Here is a 23,052-nt window from a genome sequence, read left to right on the forward strand (position 1 = left end):
TCTTTGACTAAATATTTTACCACAGGTAGCACATTCAAATGGTTTCTCTCCTGTATGGACTTTCATGTGTTCTTTAATATTCCATCTTTGACCAAATGTTTTGGGCAACCTAGCCTACTACCTGCCCTACGGACAACAATCGCCCGACTGTATTGACTTTTGTCTTTGTCAGCAGATAAGTGAATAAAGAAGTAAGCAGAATGTTTGTGTTAATAAGTCTTAAATAGTTAGAATCACAGGCTACATAGAGTGTTTGGTCCGAAACAAGGGTCTGTCAGTCACGAGAAAACTTCTTGTATACTTGTATCCTACAACCTTTTTCCAATGAGGAGAGAGAACGGCATGAAGGGCTGTGTGTGCAGCCAAGGGATGCACGTGAATGTGGTGACGTAGGGACGAGGACCAATAGATCCATGACGAGGGCGGGGACTGCTAACTCAATCAGCTGACAAAAAGTTAGCCAAAACGACCGGATCGCTTACTTCTGCTTTAACCTACTTAAAACATCACGTTTCATGCCAAATCAGCAGTTTATCATAAAACAGCAACGGAAGAATGTATTTTGTGTGAAGACTGCTCTATGGACAGATCTGGTGTCCCATAAAAACTACGTCACCAACTGACACTGGAAAGGGCGGCATTTGGTGTGTAAATGGTAAATGGACTTGCACTTGCGCTTGGACCACTCAAAGCGCTTTACACTGTTTTTGTCGCATTCACCCTTTCACACACACATTCATACAGCACTGTTCGCAGACAGGCTTTGAGAGCTAATCATTCTCACTCATTGATACATCAGAGGGCAAGTGTGGGTGTGGGTTTCAACGTGCAGACTGGGGGAGCCAGGAATCGAACCACAACCTTCCAGTTAATGGACGACCCACTCTACCTCCTGAGCCAGTGGCATGAAACGCAATGTTTTAAACAGGTAGAGGTCATATTTTTTTTCTCATGGCACATTTCAATCGGATCACGAAATAAATTTTTGACTCCCGTTGCATTGTTATAATTGTTAGGGTGAAAACTGTCTTAAAGGGATAGTTCATTCAAAATTCAAATTGCACTCATTATCTAGGCCAGTGGTTCTCAACTGGTGGGTCGGGACCCAAAAGTGGGTCGCGGACCCGTTCTGGATGGGTCGCGGACAGCTGGTCAAAAAAGTAAATAATATTTAATGCACATCTGATGTTGGACATGTCTTTTATTTTGAAAAATAACTTATACTGAAAGGCACGCGTCACGTGAACACATGCAGTTGTAATGGTCCTCCTCAGTTTCTTATTATTTGCTCTGAATGCAAAGATATCAGTTTCTTATTAATGTGGCCTGAATGCAGTGAATCTTGTTTTGTTTTGTGGGTCTTTATTTTGTGCAATTTGATATTTATTCACTTTTGTGAATATGCTCTGAATGCAGAGATGCATTAGAAGTCAAATATATCATTTTGTGCAGTTTGATATTTTTCAATTCACTTCCGTACATGCAGTTGTCATGGTCCTCCTCAGTTTCATTCATGTGCTCTGAAATGCACTTTGCTCAATAAAGAGCAAAATTAGTTTTTAAAGGCTGAAAAAAAAAAATCTTTGTTTGAATTCTATAAAAGTGGGTTGCGACTTAATGACCATGGGAAAATGTGGGTCCTAGAGTGAGACTAGTTGAGAACCCCTGATCTAGGCTACTCATGTCGACTAAGGGCTGGGAGAAGTTTCAGAGTTATCGGTGGCTTCTCTGAGATACAGGAGTCTCGGCTACTCATGTCGACTAAGGGCTGGGAGAAGTTTCAGAGTTATCGGTGGCTTCTCTGAGATACAGCCCACACAGCAGGAGACTCCGACGCGGATCCGCATTCAAGTCACCAAACCCGCGTGACTGTCACATTCGTTTGGGCGCCGCCTAGAGGATCAGCCCCGCCTCCAGGCAGAGCCGTTATTCTACCGTCAAACAGCGGATCCCGAACGGACCCGTGTCGGACGTGTGGACACGGACGCGCCTTTACTGTAACGGTCGAACACAGTAGTCCACACCGAGCCGAGACTAGAGGAGGCATCTTTCTTTGCTGGGACACGGTTGTGCTGAAGCCTCTAGTAAGTTTATTGATTTATTGATGTATTGCGACATTCACAGTAAACATTGGCCTTTGTGTTTTTAATCGTCATGTATATTAATGCTTGTAATGACGTTGTTTGATATTAGCACTGTTAGAACTTTTGTAGTTTTGTGCAACAGGCTAGGTTAGCTTCTAGCTGAGATGTGATGATGCACGTCTGTAGCTATTTTGTTTTAAAATGGGATAGCAATTTCGGGAGAATATGTTGTGGTTGTGTGACTAAAAAAAACACACATTGTTATTTGGTAACGTTATGGTTATCTGTTTTAATGTATCGCAGCTGTTATGCTGTGTAACGTTAGCCTATGCTAGCGGTAACTTATGTAACTTAGCTGCTATTTCTCCAACCTCGACCTCCCATTTCCTCGATTTAAGTAGGCTATGCCCGGTGTTCCGACTCCCAGTAATTACGAGTCGCCCTCTTCATACACATTACGGTGTTTTTTTTTTTAAATAATTATTTTCTTTTCTTTAAAACTAACTAGCCGTTAGCGGCTAGTTAGCCGGCTAGTTAGCCGCTAACGGCTAGTTAGCCGCTCGGCTTTTATTTAAAAAATAAAAAACACCGTAATGTTTATGAAGAGGGCAACCAACTCCAACGTTACGGAGTTTAGAATGACTTTTTTAAGCCTCTCTTTGCTCCTCATGTCGTAATTCTCCGTGACTTTTCGCTAGCCGAGCGGCTAACGGCGCTGTTGTACTGTATATCAGCACGGGTGTGATTCGGTCGTAGGCACGAGGCCGCACACCCGTGCTGATATACAGTACAACAGCACTCCCTCTGCCTTTATTCATCCCACGAAGGGGAAATTCACAAGTTACAGCAGCAGTACAAACACACTCACACATGCCATGCACACTGGCAATATTAATGTTTAAGCTTGTCAGTGCTTTATGATGATTAATATATGCTGAGAAACAAGATAAAATTGTAAATCAAGCAGGAAAGACCAATAATTTGTGTTTAATGAATCAAATATAATCAGATATTGTTTTGGTCATAAATAGGCTATGTTTAATTCGCTGGGGAGGAGGGGCGGGCACACAGCTTTTCTTTTTTTTTTAAACTTTTTTTTTTAAAATAGTGAGGGCTGTCATTTTTGCTAAGCTTAAGTCAACTAAAGTTAGCTATTTTGTGTCTTCTATGTCCTGCCTTGAGTTTATGTTGTCTACACACCCACATACTTGACTTTTTTTCAACATTTTTTCTATTTTTACTGTGCAGATAATCCTCCAGCTATGCCAATATTTGACATGTCTCTGGGTGCTGCTGTGTAGTGGTGAGTATTAGCCTACTATTCAATTGCTTTTGTTGGTTTTCGGGATGCACATTTTGAATTTTTTTTCTGACTGATGATAACCAACGCTTGTTAACCGATATGATTACAATGCTCTCGGGGGCGATCACTTTTTCTCTTTTGCGCAGCTCTGTTGTAACAGGTGATGCAGATCGATGTCCCTGTAGGCTACATTTGTTGTCTGGCCTTCTTTTATGATATTATTCCTTTTTTAATATTGTGAGTAAAGATAATTACTGCAAGTCCTATTGCCTTTAAGATTCTAATGTTCATTTTTTTTGTTGAAACTATTTTGGAGAGATATGTCTAATAATCAGTCTTCATTACAACACAAAATAATATGGCACCACAAACTAAACCAATTTCCATTTGTCTTTCTTTCTCTAGTGAATGTGGCAGTGTAAAGGGTGTTCAGTTGCTGTGCAATATTTGACATGTCTCAGGGTGCTGTGTCAAAGGCTCTGCAGTAGTGGTGAGTATTACTAAATCAGTTGTTGTTTTCTGAGTTTATTGTTTTTTTTTTCATTTATGTATATTATTTTTAAACAATTACTCAGTAATGAAAAAGAAATAGGGGGCATCATTGCACCAATGGATGAAGTAAATATATTCTCTGGGTTGGGGGTGTAACAACTGATTGTCTTCAAGACAAAAATGCCTTTTACCAGGACAAATGAGAATTTTCACAGACATGAACTCAAACAACACAACTTCTCCTCTGCTTTTCTGCCGTAGGATGATGACGTGGATCTGGGAAGAGAATGCGTCCTAAAGACCCTCTGCGTTTACCTGAATGAGGACCCGGAGAATCTATTGAGAGTATGTGGTAAGTATTACTTAGGTTTAGTATGTTGAGATGTTATCTTTCGTATTTTATATAAACTTTAAAACATCTACTCATTGTAATTACTTTACAGTCAGCTAAGTTGTAGGATAATATGGTAGTGCTCTTAATATCAAAGTGTGTGTTTATTTTTCATTAAAGGGATAGTTCGGGTCTTTTGATATCTATCTATACCCTTGTTTTAGCACAGAGCTAAAGGGAGAGCTTTATGAACCTGATGTGATGCTGAACCTCATCAGATGGAGTTCCATAGACTGTAGGAAAGAGGTTAGAGCAGAGAAGAGTGATCGTTGCAGCGCAGTCCATGGTGGAAGATCAGACCAACAAATATACAGACAGCGTGCATCACCTCCAAGGATGGTGCTGCTGGAAAAAAAAAAAAAGAACAGCACTCCTCTGCAGCCAGCTGACGTGTAGCTCACCTGCAGCTGTCAGAGGATCCTCGCTCTTTCTTTAGCCTGGCGTTTGGATGCACTTTGTTCAACATGTGAAGATCTAACCACCATCTGACCACCGGTCAGCTGAGCCAGCTAACAGAGTGGACGTGGCTGGTGTGTAGGCTCGCTATTTTATAACGGCAAGAAAAAATAATCGTCCTGATAGTGTGTGTACATTTGTCGGGCTGATCTTCCATCACAGACTGCGCTGCATTACTGATCATCACCCGGTCACCCTGTCTGTCACAGCTGCAGCTGTGGTCTAACTTCAGCTTGTTGCTTCCCTGTCCCTCCTCTCTGTGTCTGCCCGTTCTAACTCCATCTGACGAGGTTCAGCATCACATCAGGTTCATAAAGGTCTCCCCTTGGCTCTGTGCTAAAACAAGGGATGGCTTCATCACTTGTGTCATAATCAGATTACGTGAACTATCCGAGCAATAAACTCCATGAAACAGCTGATGGAAATGCGCACAGCCGTCTAGAGGCGGCAGCGCGCAGTGATACGGAGGGAGAGAAAATAGCAGCAAGCGATTGTGAGGTCAGACTTTTTTGTGGACAACGGTTTTGTGATGCAAATGTATCACTCTTTTGAACGCATATTGTTTTGAGAAGTAAAACGCTTTATTTTCGTGACCCCAGCCAACTAACCGGACTACATTCGTCAGCACCGCAAACTCTCAAAGTGTGAAAGAGAGAATTAAACATAGCCTATTTATTATCAGTTACTATGACCAAAACAATATTTGATTCGTTAAACATAAATTGGTCTTCCCTGTAGGATTTGTTTTATTTACAATCTTATTTCTCAGCATATAGGCCTATTAATTATCATGACAACATAAAGCACTGACGAATAAGCCTAAACATTGATACAGGACTCTGTAACACAACTCATCACACATTCATGCTCTCCCTGTGTGATCATCTGAGAAGCAGACAGTCTGAGGTTGAAGTTTAGGTGACACTGTGACAGGTCTCTGTACGTCTTGACCACATGTCGGCTGTTCAGCTGTAGTAGAGGAGAACTCAGCTGTTTTCAGCTCCACCGCACGTAGCGTTTTTTTTTTTTTTTTTTTAGGAGCTCCGGTATATTGCGGCTTTATGCGGGAGGACACGCGATAAACTACAGCTGATCCAATGTATTTATCTGAGCTTGGTCACCGTGAGAGGCGCTTTGAGCCGCGTTCATATTAAGTTACACCTGACGCAGGACAGGGCATTTTGACAGGTCTGCGCTCACATCAGCTGTGTTTATTTACCCTCACCCTGTCACATAAGCGATCAGCTGTTTTTTTTGTTTTTTTTAACGTTTGATGTCTTTTTTTCTTTTTGCTCGAAATTAAACATGGTATGACCTTGACTCCCTATATATCTGTCTGTTTGATTACAGGTGCTGTAAGAAAAAATACAGTGACAGGTCAGCCACAGATGACGAGGTGACCAAACACGCCATCCACCTTGCGGCAGATTGTGCAGCGAGGAGACGTGTCCCGCCTCCATCCACGCGAGAACCCCAGTAGCATGTACTTTAAAAGAATAAACAATATTTGTATTGAACTTCTTGTCGTTCACCAGTTATTCATTTTCTGATATTTTAGCTTCACATTTCATTGAAGTTGTAGCCTCATTTTGTACAGTTAATTGATGTCTTGACTTCAACCTTTTCTGTATATTGACAATAGTGTTGGGTTAAAAATGCAAGGCAATGCAGATTTAAGCTTGGTGTAGAAGTCTAGTCTAGGCATAGTTATAGTTTTAGTTTAAGCTATTTTATGGAGATTTTGAAAATGATGAACGGGTCCAAAACGGACCCGGGCCAGAGGTTTTTTTTGCGTCCGTTTCGGATCCGCGGCGGATTTGCGTGTCCCGAACGGACCCGGGCCAGAGGTAATTTATAAGTCCGTTGCGGGTCCCAAACGGATCCGGGCCAGAGGGTTATTATGAGTCTGTTGCGGATCCGCGGCGGATTTGCGGGCCCTGAACGGACCCGCCGCGGAGGTATGATTTAAATCGCGGATGCGGACCGGATGCAGCGCGGATCCAGGACGGGTCCGCGATCCGCCTTCGTTGCGGATCCGTCACAGAGAGCAAGTGGACTCCGATACGGGTCCGTTTCGCGGGTCCGTTCCGGAAGCCGCGCTACATCCGCGGCGGGTCCGCGGCGGACTCCTTTTGCTATGTGGGAGGGGTCTCGGCGTAGCAGTGCATGTCCATATAACATCAAACAATTTGGACAAACCAGGAAGAGGAGCTTCCGCTACAAACAAGCTTGAAATATAGACTTATTTAATTTTTTCGGAACAATTTCGCATTTCGGGGTTACAAGACGGGCATTACATACAAGCAGCATGGAGGTATTTGGATGTTTTTTGGTGTGTCTTTTTGTTACGAAGAAAAGTGGTATCCATTTGCAACCGTTATATGGCCATGCACTCATAGGCGGCGCTATCAATAGGCTAAGGGAAGCTTAGCTTCCCCTAGATTGTCACAGAAAATAAAATAAAATCATCACAAATAATAAAATGAAAAAATAAAATAATGTTTTTTTTTTCGTTGTTGTTTTTAAATTATATTTTAGAAAGAGGTGGGAAATACATTAAAACACACATTTTTAAAGTATTATCTATGTCGATGGTTTATTTATTTTTTATTTCAGTGGTATTTGACTGGTTACCTGCGTCATTACGTAGCCTACACACGGCGTAGCTACAACGCGCAGCGTAGAAGCTTACCCCTTTGCCTCGCTATGCTAGTCACTGACAGTCCAGCGAAATTAAAAGAAAAAAGCCCGGTAAAACGGACATTAGAAGGTTTTTGAATATCAAAATTGACGAGTCCGAGAGTCCCATGAAGCAGCAGCAATGAAGCCGACCACGATGCTTCCACGACCGGCTGCCGCCTTCTCTCCTGCCACTGGCCTCCATGATGACACCGGCTGCCCCCCCCCGGATACCGGCCACTGCCCGCGAGTCACCGGTCTACCTCCGGACAGCCGCGCCCCCCCGAACACCTGCGCACACCCTCCTCCAGTCACTGGCCTAAGTTACGTCCAGACAGCAGCCCCGACCGCCCGGACACCTGCTGCCTCCCTCCTCCAGTCACCGGCCTACCTCTGGACACCTGTGTGAGCGCACATTCTCACAGCAGTTGCGCAACTGGATGAGGACAATGGCACAGCAGATACTGTCAACTCTGTTGCTTCTGTACATCGAGAGCGACAACTAAGAGGATTTAAACCTGAAGAAATAGTTGAAAAATATGACACAAACGCCCCGTGGCGTGCTGCTTAGGGTAAGAACATTGATTAGGTTAATTATGGGCCACTACAACAGCAAAAAAAAAAAAACAAGTAGAGAATGAAAGGAATCATTCTGCTGCATCTCAGTTTGATGAACATCAAAACTATATACATCTTATATATCTGCCTGGGTAAAGACTTTTTTTTCTTTTTCTTTTTTTTTTTTGTCCCGTAGCTTCCCCATTCCTTCTGCCCTAGCGCCGCCTATGCATGCACTCCTACGCCGAGACCCCCTGTAACTCAGAGAAGCCACGGATAACTCTGAAACTTCTCCCAGCCCTTAGTCGACATGAGGGTGAGTAGATAATGAGTGCGATTTAAATTTTGGGTGAACTATCCCTTTAACACGGAATGTTTGCCTTTTACTAACTGAGTTTGATATTGTGCCTTACTGACTAACAAATAAAACCGAGCGCCATTGTCTCACTGACTGATGAGATAATAAGGGTGAACCTGTGTCTCTACCCTGGAGACTGCAAAGCTGCACACAGTTACCTCATCAGAACTAACACTGAACATATATTCTCCACTTTGACATTACTGATCAACACTGAATATATCTCACTGATGATTGTTTTTATTAGATTGCCATGTAGCCTACTACTGTACATTATACAACAGGTAGTTCCGACCGGTCCCAACTGAGTAATTTGATTGGACAAGAGACATTCCATGAGTGCTGCTGAGTGCTGATCAGTATAACAGCACTGGGACTTTTTACAGACATTATCACTCCGCTGTACAGGCATTCTAATAACCGTTTATTAGTTTATCAGCTGTTATATATCTTAGATTGTGGCATTCATTGTACATTGCCCTGAACTCAACAGTGTATATGTCCTGGTCCTTATGAAATAGAACAACTTTTCACAGTGTAAACAATTTTTCAAATTTAAATTTTACACCTTTAACAAGATAACAGTGCACAGATGGTACTGTATTTTTCACACTTCCTGGTCTTTCACATCAGCATTTTAATATCTTTTCATTTCATAACAGATTGGGCTAATATATTCAGAGCTGGGCTGGCAAGCTTGGCTGTTTGTAAATGGGATGGCCTCGCACCAAGTCCACATACAAGTTTCTTCTTTTTAAATTCTGGCACTGGCTCAAGACTCTCCCCCATGGTTGCTTGTGCTTTCGAGAGTCTTATACCAGCTCCTTGGCAGTGTCTCTGGTTATCCAGGCCACCAGCTCTGACTTTTTGTGACTGAGGGACTGCTTTATTTATTACCCAGGGGGTAAGAAGAAGAAGCTGACATTGGACCAGATGTGGGTCGAGCAGGGCTGGTGGCTTAGATCAATTGCCCAGGGTGTAGAAAGAGCAACAAGTTCAGTGAGCAGTGTGAGGCTCTCCAAAGCCCAACTTATCAGGGGTTCATCAACTTCCAGGGACCAAGAAAAAGCTATCATCAAGACCAGGTGTGAATGAGTGTGTCATAGCTACTTATCCATAGCCGGGGCTTTGCACCTTAACACTCTTTCTCTTACTTGAAGGTGGACTGGAAATTGTTTTCATGTTTTCTTATTAATAAAGCAGATAAAGCAGGCCTCCTACTCACCAAAAGGCAGAGGTGATGGCCAGGATATCCAGAGGCCAGTTCAAGGAGCAGGTTTAAGGCTCTCTGAAACTGAAGCAGCCAGGGTCCCTGCTCCCTGCTAACTGACCCCTGACCTTGATTATTGCTCTCAACCCCTGGCACTGGCAGCCTTGATTATTCATAACTGGAATGGTCTCAACCTTCTTCTTCCAGTACATCCATGGAAAATGGCCTTTGATGTTTTTCTCAAATGGTGGTGTACAAAGTGTCCAGCAGAGGTCGCCCCTGGACAGATAACTGTGTCTATTTCAGAAGAACAGTGGTCCAATTCAGCAGATTCTTTTCTTTTGCTCCTTCCATCAGTCAGCGGCAAGTAATCGGGTAAAATGTTTGACATCACACAGCCACCAGGGGAAACATTTCACCTCTTTAATGGCTCACCTCCTGTTAAAACATACAGGCCTTGTGAGCTTTCGCTCCTGCCTGATCTTGTTACAGTCATTTAAAGTGGTAAAAATATGGTAAACAGGTTGTATGTATTCACTCTGTCTATTCTCAATGACTAACCATCAGTTATTAAATATGCTTATAGTAACTGATGTAGCTGGCTAAGCAACAGCTGACAGGAAGAGGACAAATTTCACCTAAACCGAGCATGTCGAAAACATCAATATCCTGAATTTATACCACTTACCACCAAATGTTTATCACTACCGCTTGTCCTCGGGTGTACCAATAACACTTTTTGCTGAATGGCTAACATGAGACATTACTCACAGGTCTAAAGAAAAGTTGTGAGCTTGGCATCAAACTGCCCCTCTTTGCTTGCCAGGAGCCATCTCTTGTGGTGGAAAGCTGCACAAGATTTACATGCATTTTGGTTCCTCTCTTTGTCGTTGGATGTGATCTCATTGCTTTCAAAGACTGCTTACTGGGATTTTCAGCATTTATGTTTCCGTGAGAACCCTGCTATGCATAACAGCCTGGCACAAGTATATGACATGGTACAGTGTCTTCTCATTGGTCTAGCCTTTATTTATGCAATAAACTAATGCTTATTTGTTGTGGTCTTCTAGTCAGGATGTGTGGGTTCATTCAGCCAGCTACAGCTGGGGCTACAGCTTCTTTTTTTTTTTTATCAGGTGAATGAGCAAAAACTACTGCAGATGCACTGAATTTCAGGTTGCAGTTCCTGAAAGACTTGAACAGCATGAACCAGGGGGACTGCAGTGCTGATCAGCAAGCTGATGGGGCCCAACAACAACAGGACCAGCTTCAAGGCTAGTGGTTGGGAGGCTGCTACCTCTGGTGCCACAGTGCTACAGCCCAGTCTCCTGGTGTCCTGCTACAGCCTGCTGACTCGTGGTGTCCTGTTAAAGTTAAGGCTATACAACAGTTGTCAAAAATATATGAATAAGTTGTATGGTGATTGCTTGTAAAACTGAACAAATCTATGAAGGCTGGTGTCTCAGGTGATAGGCTAGTGGCTGGCAACTTGTTTTCTCATGTTACCCAGTGCGTGAGTTAATGTGTGCCTCACCTTACAACACACCTTAAAAGACAACTTTGACTGTTCAAATTGTTTTTATTGGCTCAGTATGACATAGCCTTTAACTGTCACTTGAGTTTCTATCACTTAAAGACATGCTTTGTGTTACATCTGCAAGATATTCCTACATAATGTGTCATGGAATTATGTTGTTAAACACAAACTATTTTGATCATGTGTTTGAAAATGTTCTGGTAAACAACTACTACAATTTTCATTTTTAATTAATCTGTCAGTCCATCCACTTAATAATCACTTTGATAATGCCACAAAATAGCGATGATGTAATTTCCAATCAACAATATGATTATTTGATTTATTCTCAAGGTATTACAAAATAGGTCCAGTGCTTTAACCTGCATTACTTTTATTTTTATTGGCTCAGTATGACATAGCCTTTAACTGTCACTTGAGTTTCTATCACTTAAAGACATGCTTTGTGTTACATCTGCAAGATATTCCTACATAATGTGTCATGGAATTATGTTGTTAAACACAAACTATTTTGATCATGTGTTTGAAAATGTTCTGGTAAACAACTACTACAATTTTCATTTTTAATTAATCTGTCAGTCCATCCACTTAATAATCACTTTGATAATGCCACAAAATAGCGATGAAGTAATTTCCAATCAACAATATGATTATTTGATTTATTCTAAAGGTATTACAAAATAGGTCCAGTGCTTTAACCTGCATTACTTTTAAGAACTTAGAAAAATCAAACTGTTGCTGTCATTCATTTACACACACACACACACACACACACACACACACACACACACACACACACACACACACACACACACACACACACACACACACACACACACACACACACACACACAGCCATGCATATTCTACCTTTTTTCTATGCTTTCTTATAAAATGTACAGACCCTTGTTATGACGTCATCTCGCAGCCGGTGCTTCGGAGAGGGCGTGGCTTGCTGACGCATTGCGGTTTCCTCCCCGGTGCGTAAACGGAGTCGAGCGGACAGAGGCACGGCAGCGCGTGCATGTGTGTGTGTTTTGAATGTGTACGCGTGTGTACGCGCGCGCGGCAAAGGCTCGCTTCGCGGCAGGCGCGGCAGCGCGGCGGTGGTAGCGGCAGTCCCGTGTGCATGTGGGCTGGAGCCGGGGCTGAAGCATCCGGGCCCAACTGCGCAGAGATGCAGCGCACGTAAACGCGACATGCGGACACAGCGCCTCACCTTCCCGCTGATATCATGGTGAAAACACCGCCGAGACCTTTTCTCTGGTTGTTTTGAAATGGCGGCTCACAGGTCGAGGTGAGCAGAGCGGTGCCGGGGAAGTGCGCACTTTTATCTCGCTGTTCTGCCAGGGGCAAACAGCCAACACTGACAAATCCGGTTTTTTCCACCGATTATTGCATGAGGAGTCATGACGACGGGGCAGGATGAAAGCTCGGTCCGCGTGGCACTGAGGTAAGTCATAAAAATGTATTTTAATGTCCCATTAACTGTTATGTGCGTATCTGTGTCTTAATTACCCGGCGCCACCTGTCAGTCAGTGCTGCGGGCGGAGCAAACACTCACAGGTCAACAGCAGCATCTGCTAATACACACACACTAGATCTATAAATTATCAGCCTCATTTCATTTTAGCACGGTGACCCAGTTCCAGCCGGGCACCTCTTGATGCTGCCACCGGCTTATAAGGACACAGTCTCGGCCTGTGTGTGATCCCCTTGGCTGTGATTCGTTACCCCAAAGGTGTAATGCACAATCTGTTTTCTGTGTGTGAACATAGAGCAGCAATACAAAGCATCACACTCAGGTGCACACACACACACACACACACACACACACACACACACAGGCTGTGTTCTCCACACCTCCATGTGGAGGGAGGGATGCTGCCTATTGTAAGAGCTGAGCCACCAGAGAAAGAAAGACAGGCAGAGAGAGATGGTGGGAGAGAGACAATCGGCCTGTGTCTCTCCTGAAGCCTGGCCTCTGCTCAAAGCTCCTACAGAGAGACAGTTAATCGATGAGAGAGGAGCTTTACTGACAGCAGGTTTTAAGGAACGGACAGTGGAGCGATTCAGTGGAGCGATTCAGTGCAGCTCCTCCAACACCGTCAAGTCTGCTCTTTGTTTGCAGACATTCAGTCCACAGCGCAGCCATGGCTCTGATCAGCCTTTCTTTCCATCCTTTAAGTTTCTGCACTTTAATGTGCGCTGTTGTGCTGAAGGAGGCCGCTCCCACCCAGCTGGTGAGGTGGCACAGTGACATAATGGGAAACCAGTCTCTGTGTGTCTCTCATTCAAGGCCATTCAGAGATCAGCACAGAGATTAACAGATCTGTTGCACAACTATCTTCTCTTTCCTCTATATGTGTGTGTTTTTCATCTTGTCCCAATGTGCATGTGCCAATTTGTTTTTAGTATTACCCTCTTGCACTTGTTGGCTAAAGAAGTGCATCATCATTGTTTGTTTGGAGCAGTGTGATGCAGCTGGTGATGCAGCTGACATGTGTGGGCTGATGGTGTTCAGTAGTGGATGTGCTGTTTCATTGTTTGAATGGTGGCCATACATAGTTGATGTGTCAATGACGTTTTTATTGCGGAGAGTAATCAAATGCAGAAAAATCTATAGATATTGGTGTCAGAACTTGTGAATGAAAGAACAGCAGCTTCTTTCTTTTCTTTCCAGAGATAGGCTACCATTTTATTGATTGAACTGTCACAATGGGAGACATCATCATACAATGCTGAGACATCATTGTTGACACTGACAATAGAAGTCATTTTGTTTTGAGAAAGAGCAAAAGACACTGGAGGACGCAGAGATGCACCAGTTAAGTGAAGCAAAAACGATACCTGGAGCATCCTGCTCACCATAAATCTCAATCTGTGATAATATGACAGTATCTGAGTGTTTATTTGACAAGTGCCACGTCCATTGGGTGAATTGTTGTAGTTCTACTTGCCAGATGATTAGGTAGACCAAGCCAAACCTAATGATGTTTTGTAATGAATCATCCTTCGTGAATAGTTTGTTCTTCTAGAGAGGCGTCGACTCAGTTGTATGATCATTGTGGAGTCTGTAGTGTGTGGTGCTGTTGAGGTGTGTTATACAAGTGTCTCTTCTCTTCATCCCACTCTCAGTGAAATAGGGGGTGGTGTGTTGGGGGGGTAAATGGACACAAACACCTGTTACACATAAAATAAAATCACCTGTCACCTGTCGAGCAGATTGAACAATAATGGGACATTCTAACCATCACAAAGGTTGGATTTCCTTTCCCAAGGCGTTTTAGCTTGATAAACCTGATGAACTGGCAACAAGGCAAATGTTGCAATGCATCACAATAAGACCACAAATGACACCCTCAATTACAGCCTTACAGTAATTTGCAGTAAGAGTATGTACAGAATTCATCCAGTGAGAGGTGGATATTTTGTGCTCTGGTTCCAGGAAGTAAAATTACAGCTCTGATTTTAGCACACAACATTTCAATATGTCAAACCCAGTTGTGTCTAAAAAACCTAAGCAGAAAAGCACAGTTAATCTTCCACAGTAATATGTATGGGCTAAATTTGGGCTCTGCTCACAAGTTATAGTTTGGAAGCATTCAGGATGTGCACCACCACCAGTGTTTTCCCCCATGATGGCTCTGCAGCGACATGTTTTAACTGCTACCAACCGGCAAAATAGTTTGTCAAGACTGTTGACATGTCTCACCGTGCATGTGTACAACCAGTTCAAATCGGGTGTGACAGTTCCTCCTTTCAGCTGCTTTGAAATCCAGATAAACACAACTAGCTCCCGGATACATGGGTATGCTCAGTCCTGAGCTGCTCTGTGGCAACGTCATGCCTAGAGTGTAAACGTGATGGAAAAAACGTTAAGCTTTTCCAAGGTGCATGTTTAAAGCCTGAATGCCTGATTGTTTACTACCTTTAAAGCAGGGTCGCTTTAAGGACTAAAGGGGTCCGGTGGAGGTTGTTTAATCTGTTTAAGCTTATCTCAACAGAGGCAGCCCTGTGCTTTCAAAACCTCTTCAAAGAAGCCCAACGGTGAAAACATTTGCTTTTAGCGTGCATTTGCCTCAAGGACATGTGATTATCCACGCTCGGGAAAGGTGAGCACTGTTGGTGCATTTTGACAGAGTTACACAGAGCACACCTCTGTACAGTATATAGATTGTACCTTGGTCTGCTTATTTGCACAGTGTAAGACGTCACAATAGCTGGTCTTGAATGGTAGGTGTACATTGAGAGGAAAGGCTTAGGTGGAACTGTGGACTTGTTAAACCTGCCTGCTGGAGCCATTACTGCTGCACAACAAACCGAGCGAAGCTAACGCTTATTTCGAAGGTGGTGACAGATGAAGAGCGTGGATCAAATACAGAGGGAGCGATTTAATCTTTGTTTATATCTGCTCTAACAACTGTGTAGCTGTTGCCAAGCTCATTAACCACAACATAACATGAAGCGGCCCATGAAAGCAATAGAGAAACCTCATCAAGAAAAATTCAGCCTCTTATTCTTTTCCGCCTCTCCATGGACTTGTTGATTTTGATGCTCGGCTGAAGGGCAAAACAATGGTGATAATGAAATGAAATGGGTCCCTAAACCTCTTAAGGCTTAAGTTACAGGCCTGCTTTAATGTAATGACGTGGAGGCATGCAGCGACTGGTATAAGTCGCTAAGTCTAAGCCCCAGGTCGCAGCTCTAGAGTCAGCTGTAAAGACAGGGTTAACTGAGCTAGAGAAAGCTTGTTAAAATGATCCGAACGATTAGAGGTGATATCACTTGAAGGCCCAGAACAGGCCTTAACTCAGCTGATGAGAGACAACAGCTGACAATAGCTGTGGGGGTTTACAGTACAAACAGAGACTGGGGGCTGCTCAAGTAAGGTAGAGGGAGGAAAACTGTTAAAAACATGGAAAAATAGATATGACACCCCCCCCCCCCAAAAAAAACGAAATTGTGATTGTTTTTAAGCAGGCACATTGAGCAGATTTGGCTAAACAGTTTGAATAACCGATACAGAAAAAGTTTTTGTCATGATTTATATATAAAAGCTTTCAGTTTGAGCACAACACATGACGTTTTCGGGGGTATAGTTTAACAGGCTACTATTTATTTGGGCACACAGCACCAGTAAGTTGGGCAGAGCCAGCGGAGCACTGGCAGAGGACCAGTGGGAGCTCAGATATGGGACGTTTAGATGCGTGTTCATCACCCATGGCAGCACCATGCAAACACAAAAGCCCCGACGGGGCCTAAAGCCTCGCCAGACCTTGCGCTTTGTTCTCACCCACTGAGCCAAGTCAGTCTGTCAGGAGTTAGCCACTGACCCATGATCCTGTGAATCTGTGTGTGTACTATATAGGTGTGTGTTGGTCTATAGCTGTTCTCTATTTCCTCTCATTGTCACACCGTGAATCCACTGTAATATTTATACCCAGCTGTGCTGTGACAGTTTCTCACACACTGGGAGCTTCCGTAGGATGATGTGTTAAACACCTGCTGATGGTATGAGGCAGGAATGTGTATTCTGCCAGTCCATATGAAACACTATACACACAATGTCTGTTTCATGTAGACACGAAAACTCAGTCTGAACGGAGGAAACATGAATCCCCATATCTTTGCATATAACTCAAATGTCTTCCCAGCACTTCTGGATATGACGACAGTAATGTACATTTACCGCTCTATTTTATAAGCTTGGGTTGAGATTTGATGGTATCGAATATTATGAAATTTCCTATTATATGCAATATTTTTTAATAACATTGGTGAAGAGTACATATTTTTTCTGTCTACTTTGACCCATAGTACCGTCCATGAATGTTACCTTGCCATTTGACATAAAGTTTTGTACTGTTGTTTAGTAGCGACATCTGAAACAAACAACAACAATATTTTTATGTATTATAAAAAACTATCAATTAATTGACTTATGAACAAAAAATCTTGACTGATATGGAATGACTAATAATTATAATGATATCATATATCCATGAATCCTAGTATCCTACAATCACTCAAGGATGCACCAACACTCATCTTCTAGATCTTCTGCCCTGCCAACAGGAAGTCTGCATTATTCTTTGTTTCTTTGTCTGGAGCAATGAGAGTTGGCTGTGACCTGTGGTGTTTCCATCCAGCTCTGCATCCTCATTCTCTCATCCTCTCTCTTTTGTTAGAGAAACGGCCTGAGGGGAGCTCACATCTCACTTCTTGCCTGCACAGACTGCTCATCTTTTTAAGTGTTAGCCAAAGTGTTAAAGTGCTAGCCAAGTTACACACACGGAAGCTATGAATAACACCTACTTTGCCTGCAGAACTAGCTGACGGAGGGGAGTGCGTTTCCAGCGAGGGAGCTGGGGCTCAACACAGGCCAGCTCTGAATAGTCTCAGCTCATTACAAAGTAACATAGCTGACCTTACATCACTTGTATTTGTGGTGCTACAGGCATTGCACTTGGGCCGCTTGCCAGTGTGTCTTAGTGTTAAGACTGCCTATTGTGATAGGCTTGTGTGCAACAGTTTACTAAGCTGACAGTCTGTTTTAGTCTACAAAATGTCAAAAATGGACATCAAGTATCCAGAAGTTGCAGAAAATGCAGCAAATTGTCACATTTGAGAAATTAGGAGAGAATATTAAGAGTTTTTCCCTCACAAATAACTTGCATGATTCACTGACTATCATCTTTTTGAAATGAACTTCCTGTTAACTCAGCGACCTACAGTAGGCCTACAGATCAGATCAGCTGAGTGAATCAGAAAGCAGCGTGCTGTTTTCACAGGTAAATAATCGGTTAGAAATATTCAATGTGAAGCCAACATTTAAACTAATATTGGTGTTTTAAAAGTGTCACATGCCAGCGACACGGCTTTGCCGCTAAGCTGATCTGACTGTGAGAGCATAGATCAGAAGCAGGTGATTGACACAAACTAAAGTCTAAACATCTGAACTATCCATTTAAACAACAGATTAATTTTGTTTTAGTTATAATTTCTGCACTTCCAGATTTATGAATTTATAAAGTCTACAACTGAAATAGTCTGACAATGAGTAGATAGAAAAAATGAATCTACAAGAGGATGATGGAGAGATGCCAAATATCCTAATATTCTCTGAATGGTATCATGTTTCTAATTTAATGTATCACAGTATAATGAACAGGTCCATAATGGCAATACATAGTTGTTAGTTGCAGCTCTGAGCTATTTCAAACAAAGTGATGAAATGAATGAATTAAAGATCTTCACATGATCTTTAGTAATTGGCGTTGCCATGGTGACAGGCTGCTCTGTGATTCCGTAATTGGAGTGGGTGACAGAGATTCATTTCCAGTGTTTAGCCTCCGTGACCTCTCTCTAGACAGAAGTCTCCTCCGTTCCAAGACGGTGCTAAGCATAGCCTACACTTAAACTCAACTTCCCCCAAAATAGATTCCTGACTGGCCGCAGCATTGCTGGAAGACCTCAGTTATCTATATCGCCAGCTCTAAGGAGTCAGCAACATTTCAACCAGATGCTTCTGCACCAGCGCTGCGAGCCTTCGACCGTGGAGCCGCATGCACCACATGTGGACACAGTCATGACAAGGAATGGATTCCCTCCCTCCTCCTCCTCCTCCTTCTTCTACCCCCCATTATGTAGCACTTTGGGAAACAAGCTGGTCATGCAAAATGGATTGGATGTAATTATAGAGAAGCTTACATGTGCACCACACCCATTGCAAAAATGCTGTTTCCTCTGCTGGCATTCACACTTTTCACTCATTTTTGTCATTGTTATCCTCCTCCAGTCTCCAGCACAGCTCTGCCTGATGTTGTCCTTCTCCTCTCTGCTCAGACCTGTCCAGTTAAGGGCTCGGCTGAAATGGATGAGATCTAAATGTGGAAGTGACGCCACAAATAGGATGTGAATGTAACTTAACTTCATCATCAAACTGCCAACAGAACGTCACAAATAGGCCTCAGACAGTCACAAATAGCTCTGTTTGCATAGTGAGCTGCCACCTTGTTATTTATGTCAAGAGGCTGTCTCTGCAGCTAATGGGAGCTGATGTGTTTTCGTGAGTTAATCAGGCTCGATTTGTCCTTCCATGACATGTGATATGAGGTTATATCTATAACAGATCAGACATCCCTGGCTTGATTAAGACGATACATGTTTAAATAGTATTCCAGTTGATTAAATATGTATGATTAGCTGACTGGAGCTGGTGTAGTTAAAACTTCGATCGGAAGAGGCCAAAAATCATGAGCCCACTTTAGATCATTTTTAGAAACTGGAGAAAATTAATTTATACCAAAACCTAAATATATATATTACATTCAAGTTGCATATTATGGCTTAAATGTGCAATTTGCCAGACTTGCTGATTAATTTTCTTACATCAAACTCATATCTTTTAACACTCAAACACATGTACAGGCTCAGTATTGGATCAAATTGGCTGGAACTGAGAAGGCAATTTTAAAAATAATAAAAGAAAGAGAGAGCTGACAATCACACAGTCATTCGTTACCATAGCACCTAAAGTTATCAAGGGTTCTTTTAGGGTTGCGTAGGATCTGCAGCAACCCCAGCCGACATAGAGTAGAGTGAAGGAGGACTCCAGTCTATCACAGGGCTGATATACAGTATAGAGAAAACAAACTTTCACACCTCCAAGAAATTTTAGAGCTTCATGTAAACCTAAACCTCCATGTCTTTGGACTGTGGGAGGAAGCTGGAGACCCTGAAGGAGACCCACGTAAACACAGGGCCAAACATGGAAACTGTGAGCCCAGAACCTTCATGCTGCTCCAACCCAGTTACTCAATCATCAGAAGATTAATCTGCAAAATCTAACTGATTAATCTCCAGGGCTCAGATGTAGATTTTTCTCATACATAATCATATCACTTAGGTTGGCCCATTATTGGGTACACCGAGCTTAAACTAATTCAGTCTAATGAAACAAATCTTCAGTGGAGTCGTCCATGAAGTTTCTTATGTCGAAGCATCTCATTTATATCTGAGGATAGACTCAGTCCTGTGGTGGGCGTACCAAATGTGATAAACTGGCAACATAGTGTGTAGTTAAATGTGTGTCATTACAGAAATCATTACCTTTGGGTTTTGAACATTTGAAGAAGCTGAAAAGACAATAATTTTTTTTATATAGATATTCTGACAATTTGAATACATTTTAAATAGGAGGAGTGATCACTCAGTAAAACTCTGGTACAGTGAGACTGTCAGACACCTTCCTGCATCAGACGGTCTTACACCTAAAATACAGTTGTGGATTTTATGCCTCTGGTGGCAGCGCATGCAAATGAGCCCTCGACACCTGCTGGCATCATGTAGCAGCTGTGTGAATCTGCATATTCATGAGGCGTTAGTAATTTGAATTTTGCTGCAGGTGTGAACACTCAACGTGGGTGGTGTCTTGTTTGGCATCTGAGTGTTGATTGGCCGCCTGCTGGCAAATAATGAGCAAAAAATAAGATCATATATCTGACAGAGATGCAAATGGTTAACTGTGGAGCTGAGCCTGACTTCCACTCGACCTCGACTGGTGTGTTTACCTAACCTATTATCTGCTATCTGGCTGCCTTGAAAGCTGCAGATGGTAGCTGGCCGATGTGTCCCACACACACACACACACACACACACACACACACACACACACACACACACACACACACACACACACACACACACACACACACAGATGGGACTCCTGTGTCAACCCCACACGGTTGAATGACACTGCAGTCCAGACTCCACTCTGTGATCCGGGCATTGGAGTTGTGGGGGTTGTGTGGGTCCGTGGTGACGGTTGTCGGTTGAATATTTTGATAGAAGTTCCAGTGACTTGTTGATTAGGCCTATATTGTGCTGGTGTACAGAAATAATTGTCAAAGACTAACTATTAAAATGAATGAATATGTAAATGTCTTTAAACAGTGAAAAGCTACCCACGTCAAAAGCACACAGGTTGACATACTGCTGCCACCCGACTACCAGTTTAAATAGACTTGATATTCAATAAAATTGAATATTACAATATTTCATGGGTTTGACCTTTATTGTCCCCAGTTCTGCACAATCTGTCCTGCTGCCCACTTCTTGGGTTCCTTACTAGTTTGAACAGCTTTCTACTGGCGTCATCACTTATGTGTCTGTTTGCACTGATAATTTTATATAAATTTAAGTCCTAAAGAATGAAAAAGTGGATGCTCTTTAAAAAAACACATGTAATATTTGTGTTGGACTGTATTGAGATATTCAATTTTGAAAATTATTCTAGACCTACCTACATATCCTAAAATTGTTGTATGAGATAACAGAGAAACCAACGTTATTCCATGCCCTCATGTAAATGTGTGTTTGCTACTTGGGGTTTTTGCATTAGTTGTTATTACATCTAAATACAGTATGAATATACATTTAAATATCATCATGTAGAATAAAAAAGCCAGAGGGAAAGGCTGGTAATAACACACATGGCATCAACATCACATTTAAGGAGCAAGTATGAATCAGCCATAATTAGGTTTACGTACTTGGACTGTGTGTGTGTGTTTATGTGTATTTGTGTTTCCACTCCTGAAAAGGATGTGTCATTCATAGCTCACTGATGGATCTACTTATAGTGCATCAACCAGACTAGAAAAAAAAATCTTAAAAAAACATATTGTTATCATCAATTTTCATTGTCATGATCATTAAAAGTGAAGATCTGATCTGATCTGCTGTCGTGGTTACTACTAGTGTCCATCATCACGGTGTGTAGACACCCTTGGACAGGCTCTTCAGCCACTTGAGTCATTTGTTGTGGCAGGTGTAAACAGAGTAACTGCAAATGTACAGTAACAGCACTGAGGTGACTGGAGGTCGTGTTTCAAACAACCCGCAGGGAAACTAGATGATTTGACTGTGAGGCCGGTCTGGATCCTTCAAGTGACACATCTATGTTTGTAGTTAAATGCAGCTAAATTAAACTAAGCAAGAGTTGTGCTAAACCTGTGGCCAAAAATACTGAGTAGGTTTGATCAAACATATGATTCAGGTTACAGTGATGTTTTTGAATACCTGCTGTTATCTTTAGTCCTGCTTAGGACAGTTAACCTGAATTAACAGCTGGCGTTTGGCACATTTTCTTAGTTTGCAATCTCAGCTGCAGGCTAATATTAAGTGTCATAAATGATGTTATAAATGAGTGACAGTAATCGGCTTCGGTGTGTAATGTGTGTATATCTGTGTTCAACACGCGCCCCTCTCACGAGGTGACCGTGGCCTGCTGGGTGGTGTTTTCTCTCCATGTTGAGGGCTACAGATGATCTCCCTGCTGACACCTCCTGTTGCCTGACCCCATCTCCCCTTTCCCTTTCACCCCTGGTAATCATGGGGTGTTCTGCTCTCTGACCCCTGACCCACAGGAAGCAGTAAAACCGTTATCGGCGTGCCGCAAGGACTCGCTGCAGCCCCGTTTGTTTTCAAAAGCACATTTTCCAATATCAGCTGGATATCCACGCACACCCAGAGCTTTATATCAGAGGAAGTGGCACCATTTAGCTCAGGTCAGCAGCAGGCCAGTCACCCTGCATGAACTTGATGTTCAGGTTATAAAACACAACAGTGTTCCCCGGCCTCATTAAAATATAAATCCTGATGATTTTGTTTGCCTATTTGTGGGTAGCTACATGGGGGTTAAGAGTTTTTTTTTATTTAGTTTTATAATAATGCAACAGTTATTTCACTGGTTTGGTCATATTCCAGTTAAAGGGATAGTTCACCCTAGAATGATATTTCGCTCATTATCTACTCCCCCTCATGTTGACTAAGGGCTGGAAGAAGTTTCAGAGTCCTCCGTCCCTTCTCTGAGTTACAGGGGGTCTCGGCGTAGCAGTGCATGTCCATATGACGGTTGTAAAGGGACACCAGAGCTCTTCGTAAAAAAACACACACAAAAAAACATGCAAATACCTCCA

General features: G+C 42.6%; 1 protein-coding gene and 1 long non-coding RNA gene across 14 annotated transcripts in view; both read left to right on the forward strand.

The window, feature by feature from the left end:
* The first annotated feature begins 1,920 nt into the window (after positions 1 to 1,920).
* LOC146985562 (uncharacterized) lies at positions 1,921 to 6,221 on the forward strand. Its single transcript, XR_015036064.1, has 5 exons — positions 1,921 to 2,084; positions 3,333 to 3,387; positions 3,793 to 3,877; positions 4,141 to 4,231; positions 6,077 to 6,221. It is a non-coding gene; the product is annotated as an uncharacterized LOC146985562 (long non-coding RNA).
* Positions 6,222 to 12,047: 5,826 nt separating this feature from the next.
* The window catches only part of LOC146985563 (kinesin-like protein KIF21A), a 55,018-nt gene continuing 44,013 nt past the window's right edge, over positions 12,048 to 23,052 (forward strand). For all 13 annotated transcript variants that reach the window (XM_085778616.1, XM_085778629.1, XM_085778617.1 and 10 more), the window contains exon 1: positions 12,048 to 12,521. In XM_085778616.1, the coding sequence (XP_085634742.1) occupies positions 12,478 to 12,521 (44 nt within the window). In that variant the 5' untranslated portion in view covers positions 12,048 to 12,477. The remainder of the gene's footprint in view (positions 12,522 to 23,052) is intronic.

Source organism: Trachurus japonicus, chromosome 6, assembly GCF_045865225.1.
Source record: "Trachurus japonicus isolate A0001 chromosome 6, Traja_1.0".
Lineage (NCBI taxonomy): Eukaryota > Metazoa > Chordata > Actinopteri > Carangiformes > Carangidae > Trachurus > Trachurus japonicus.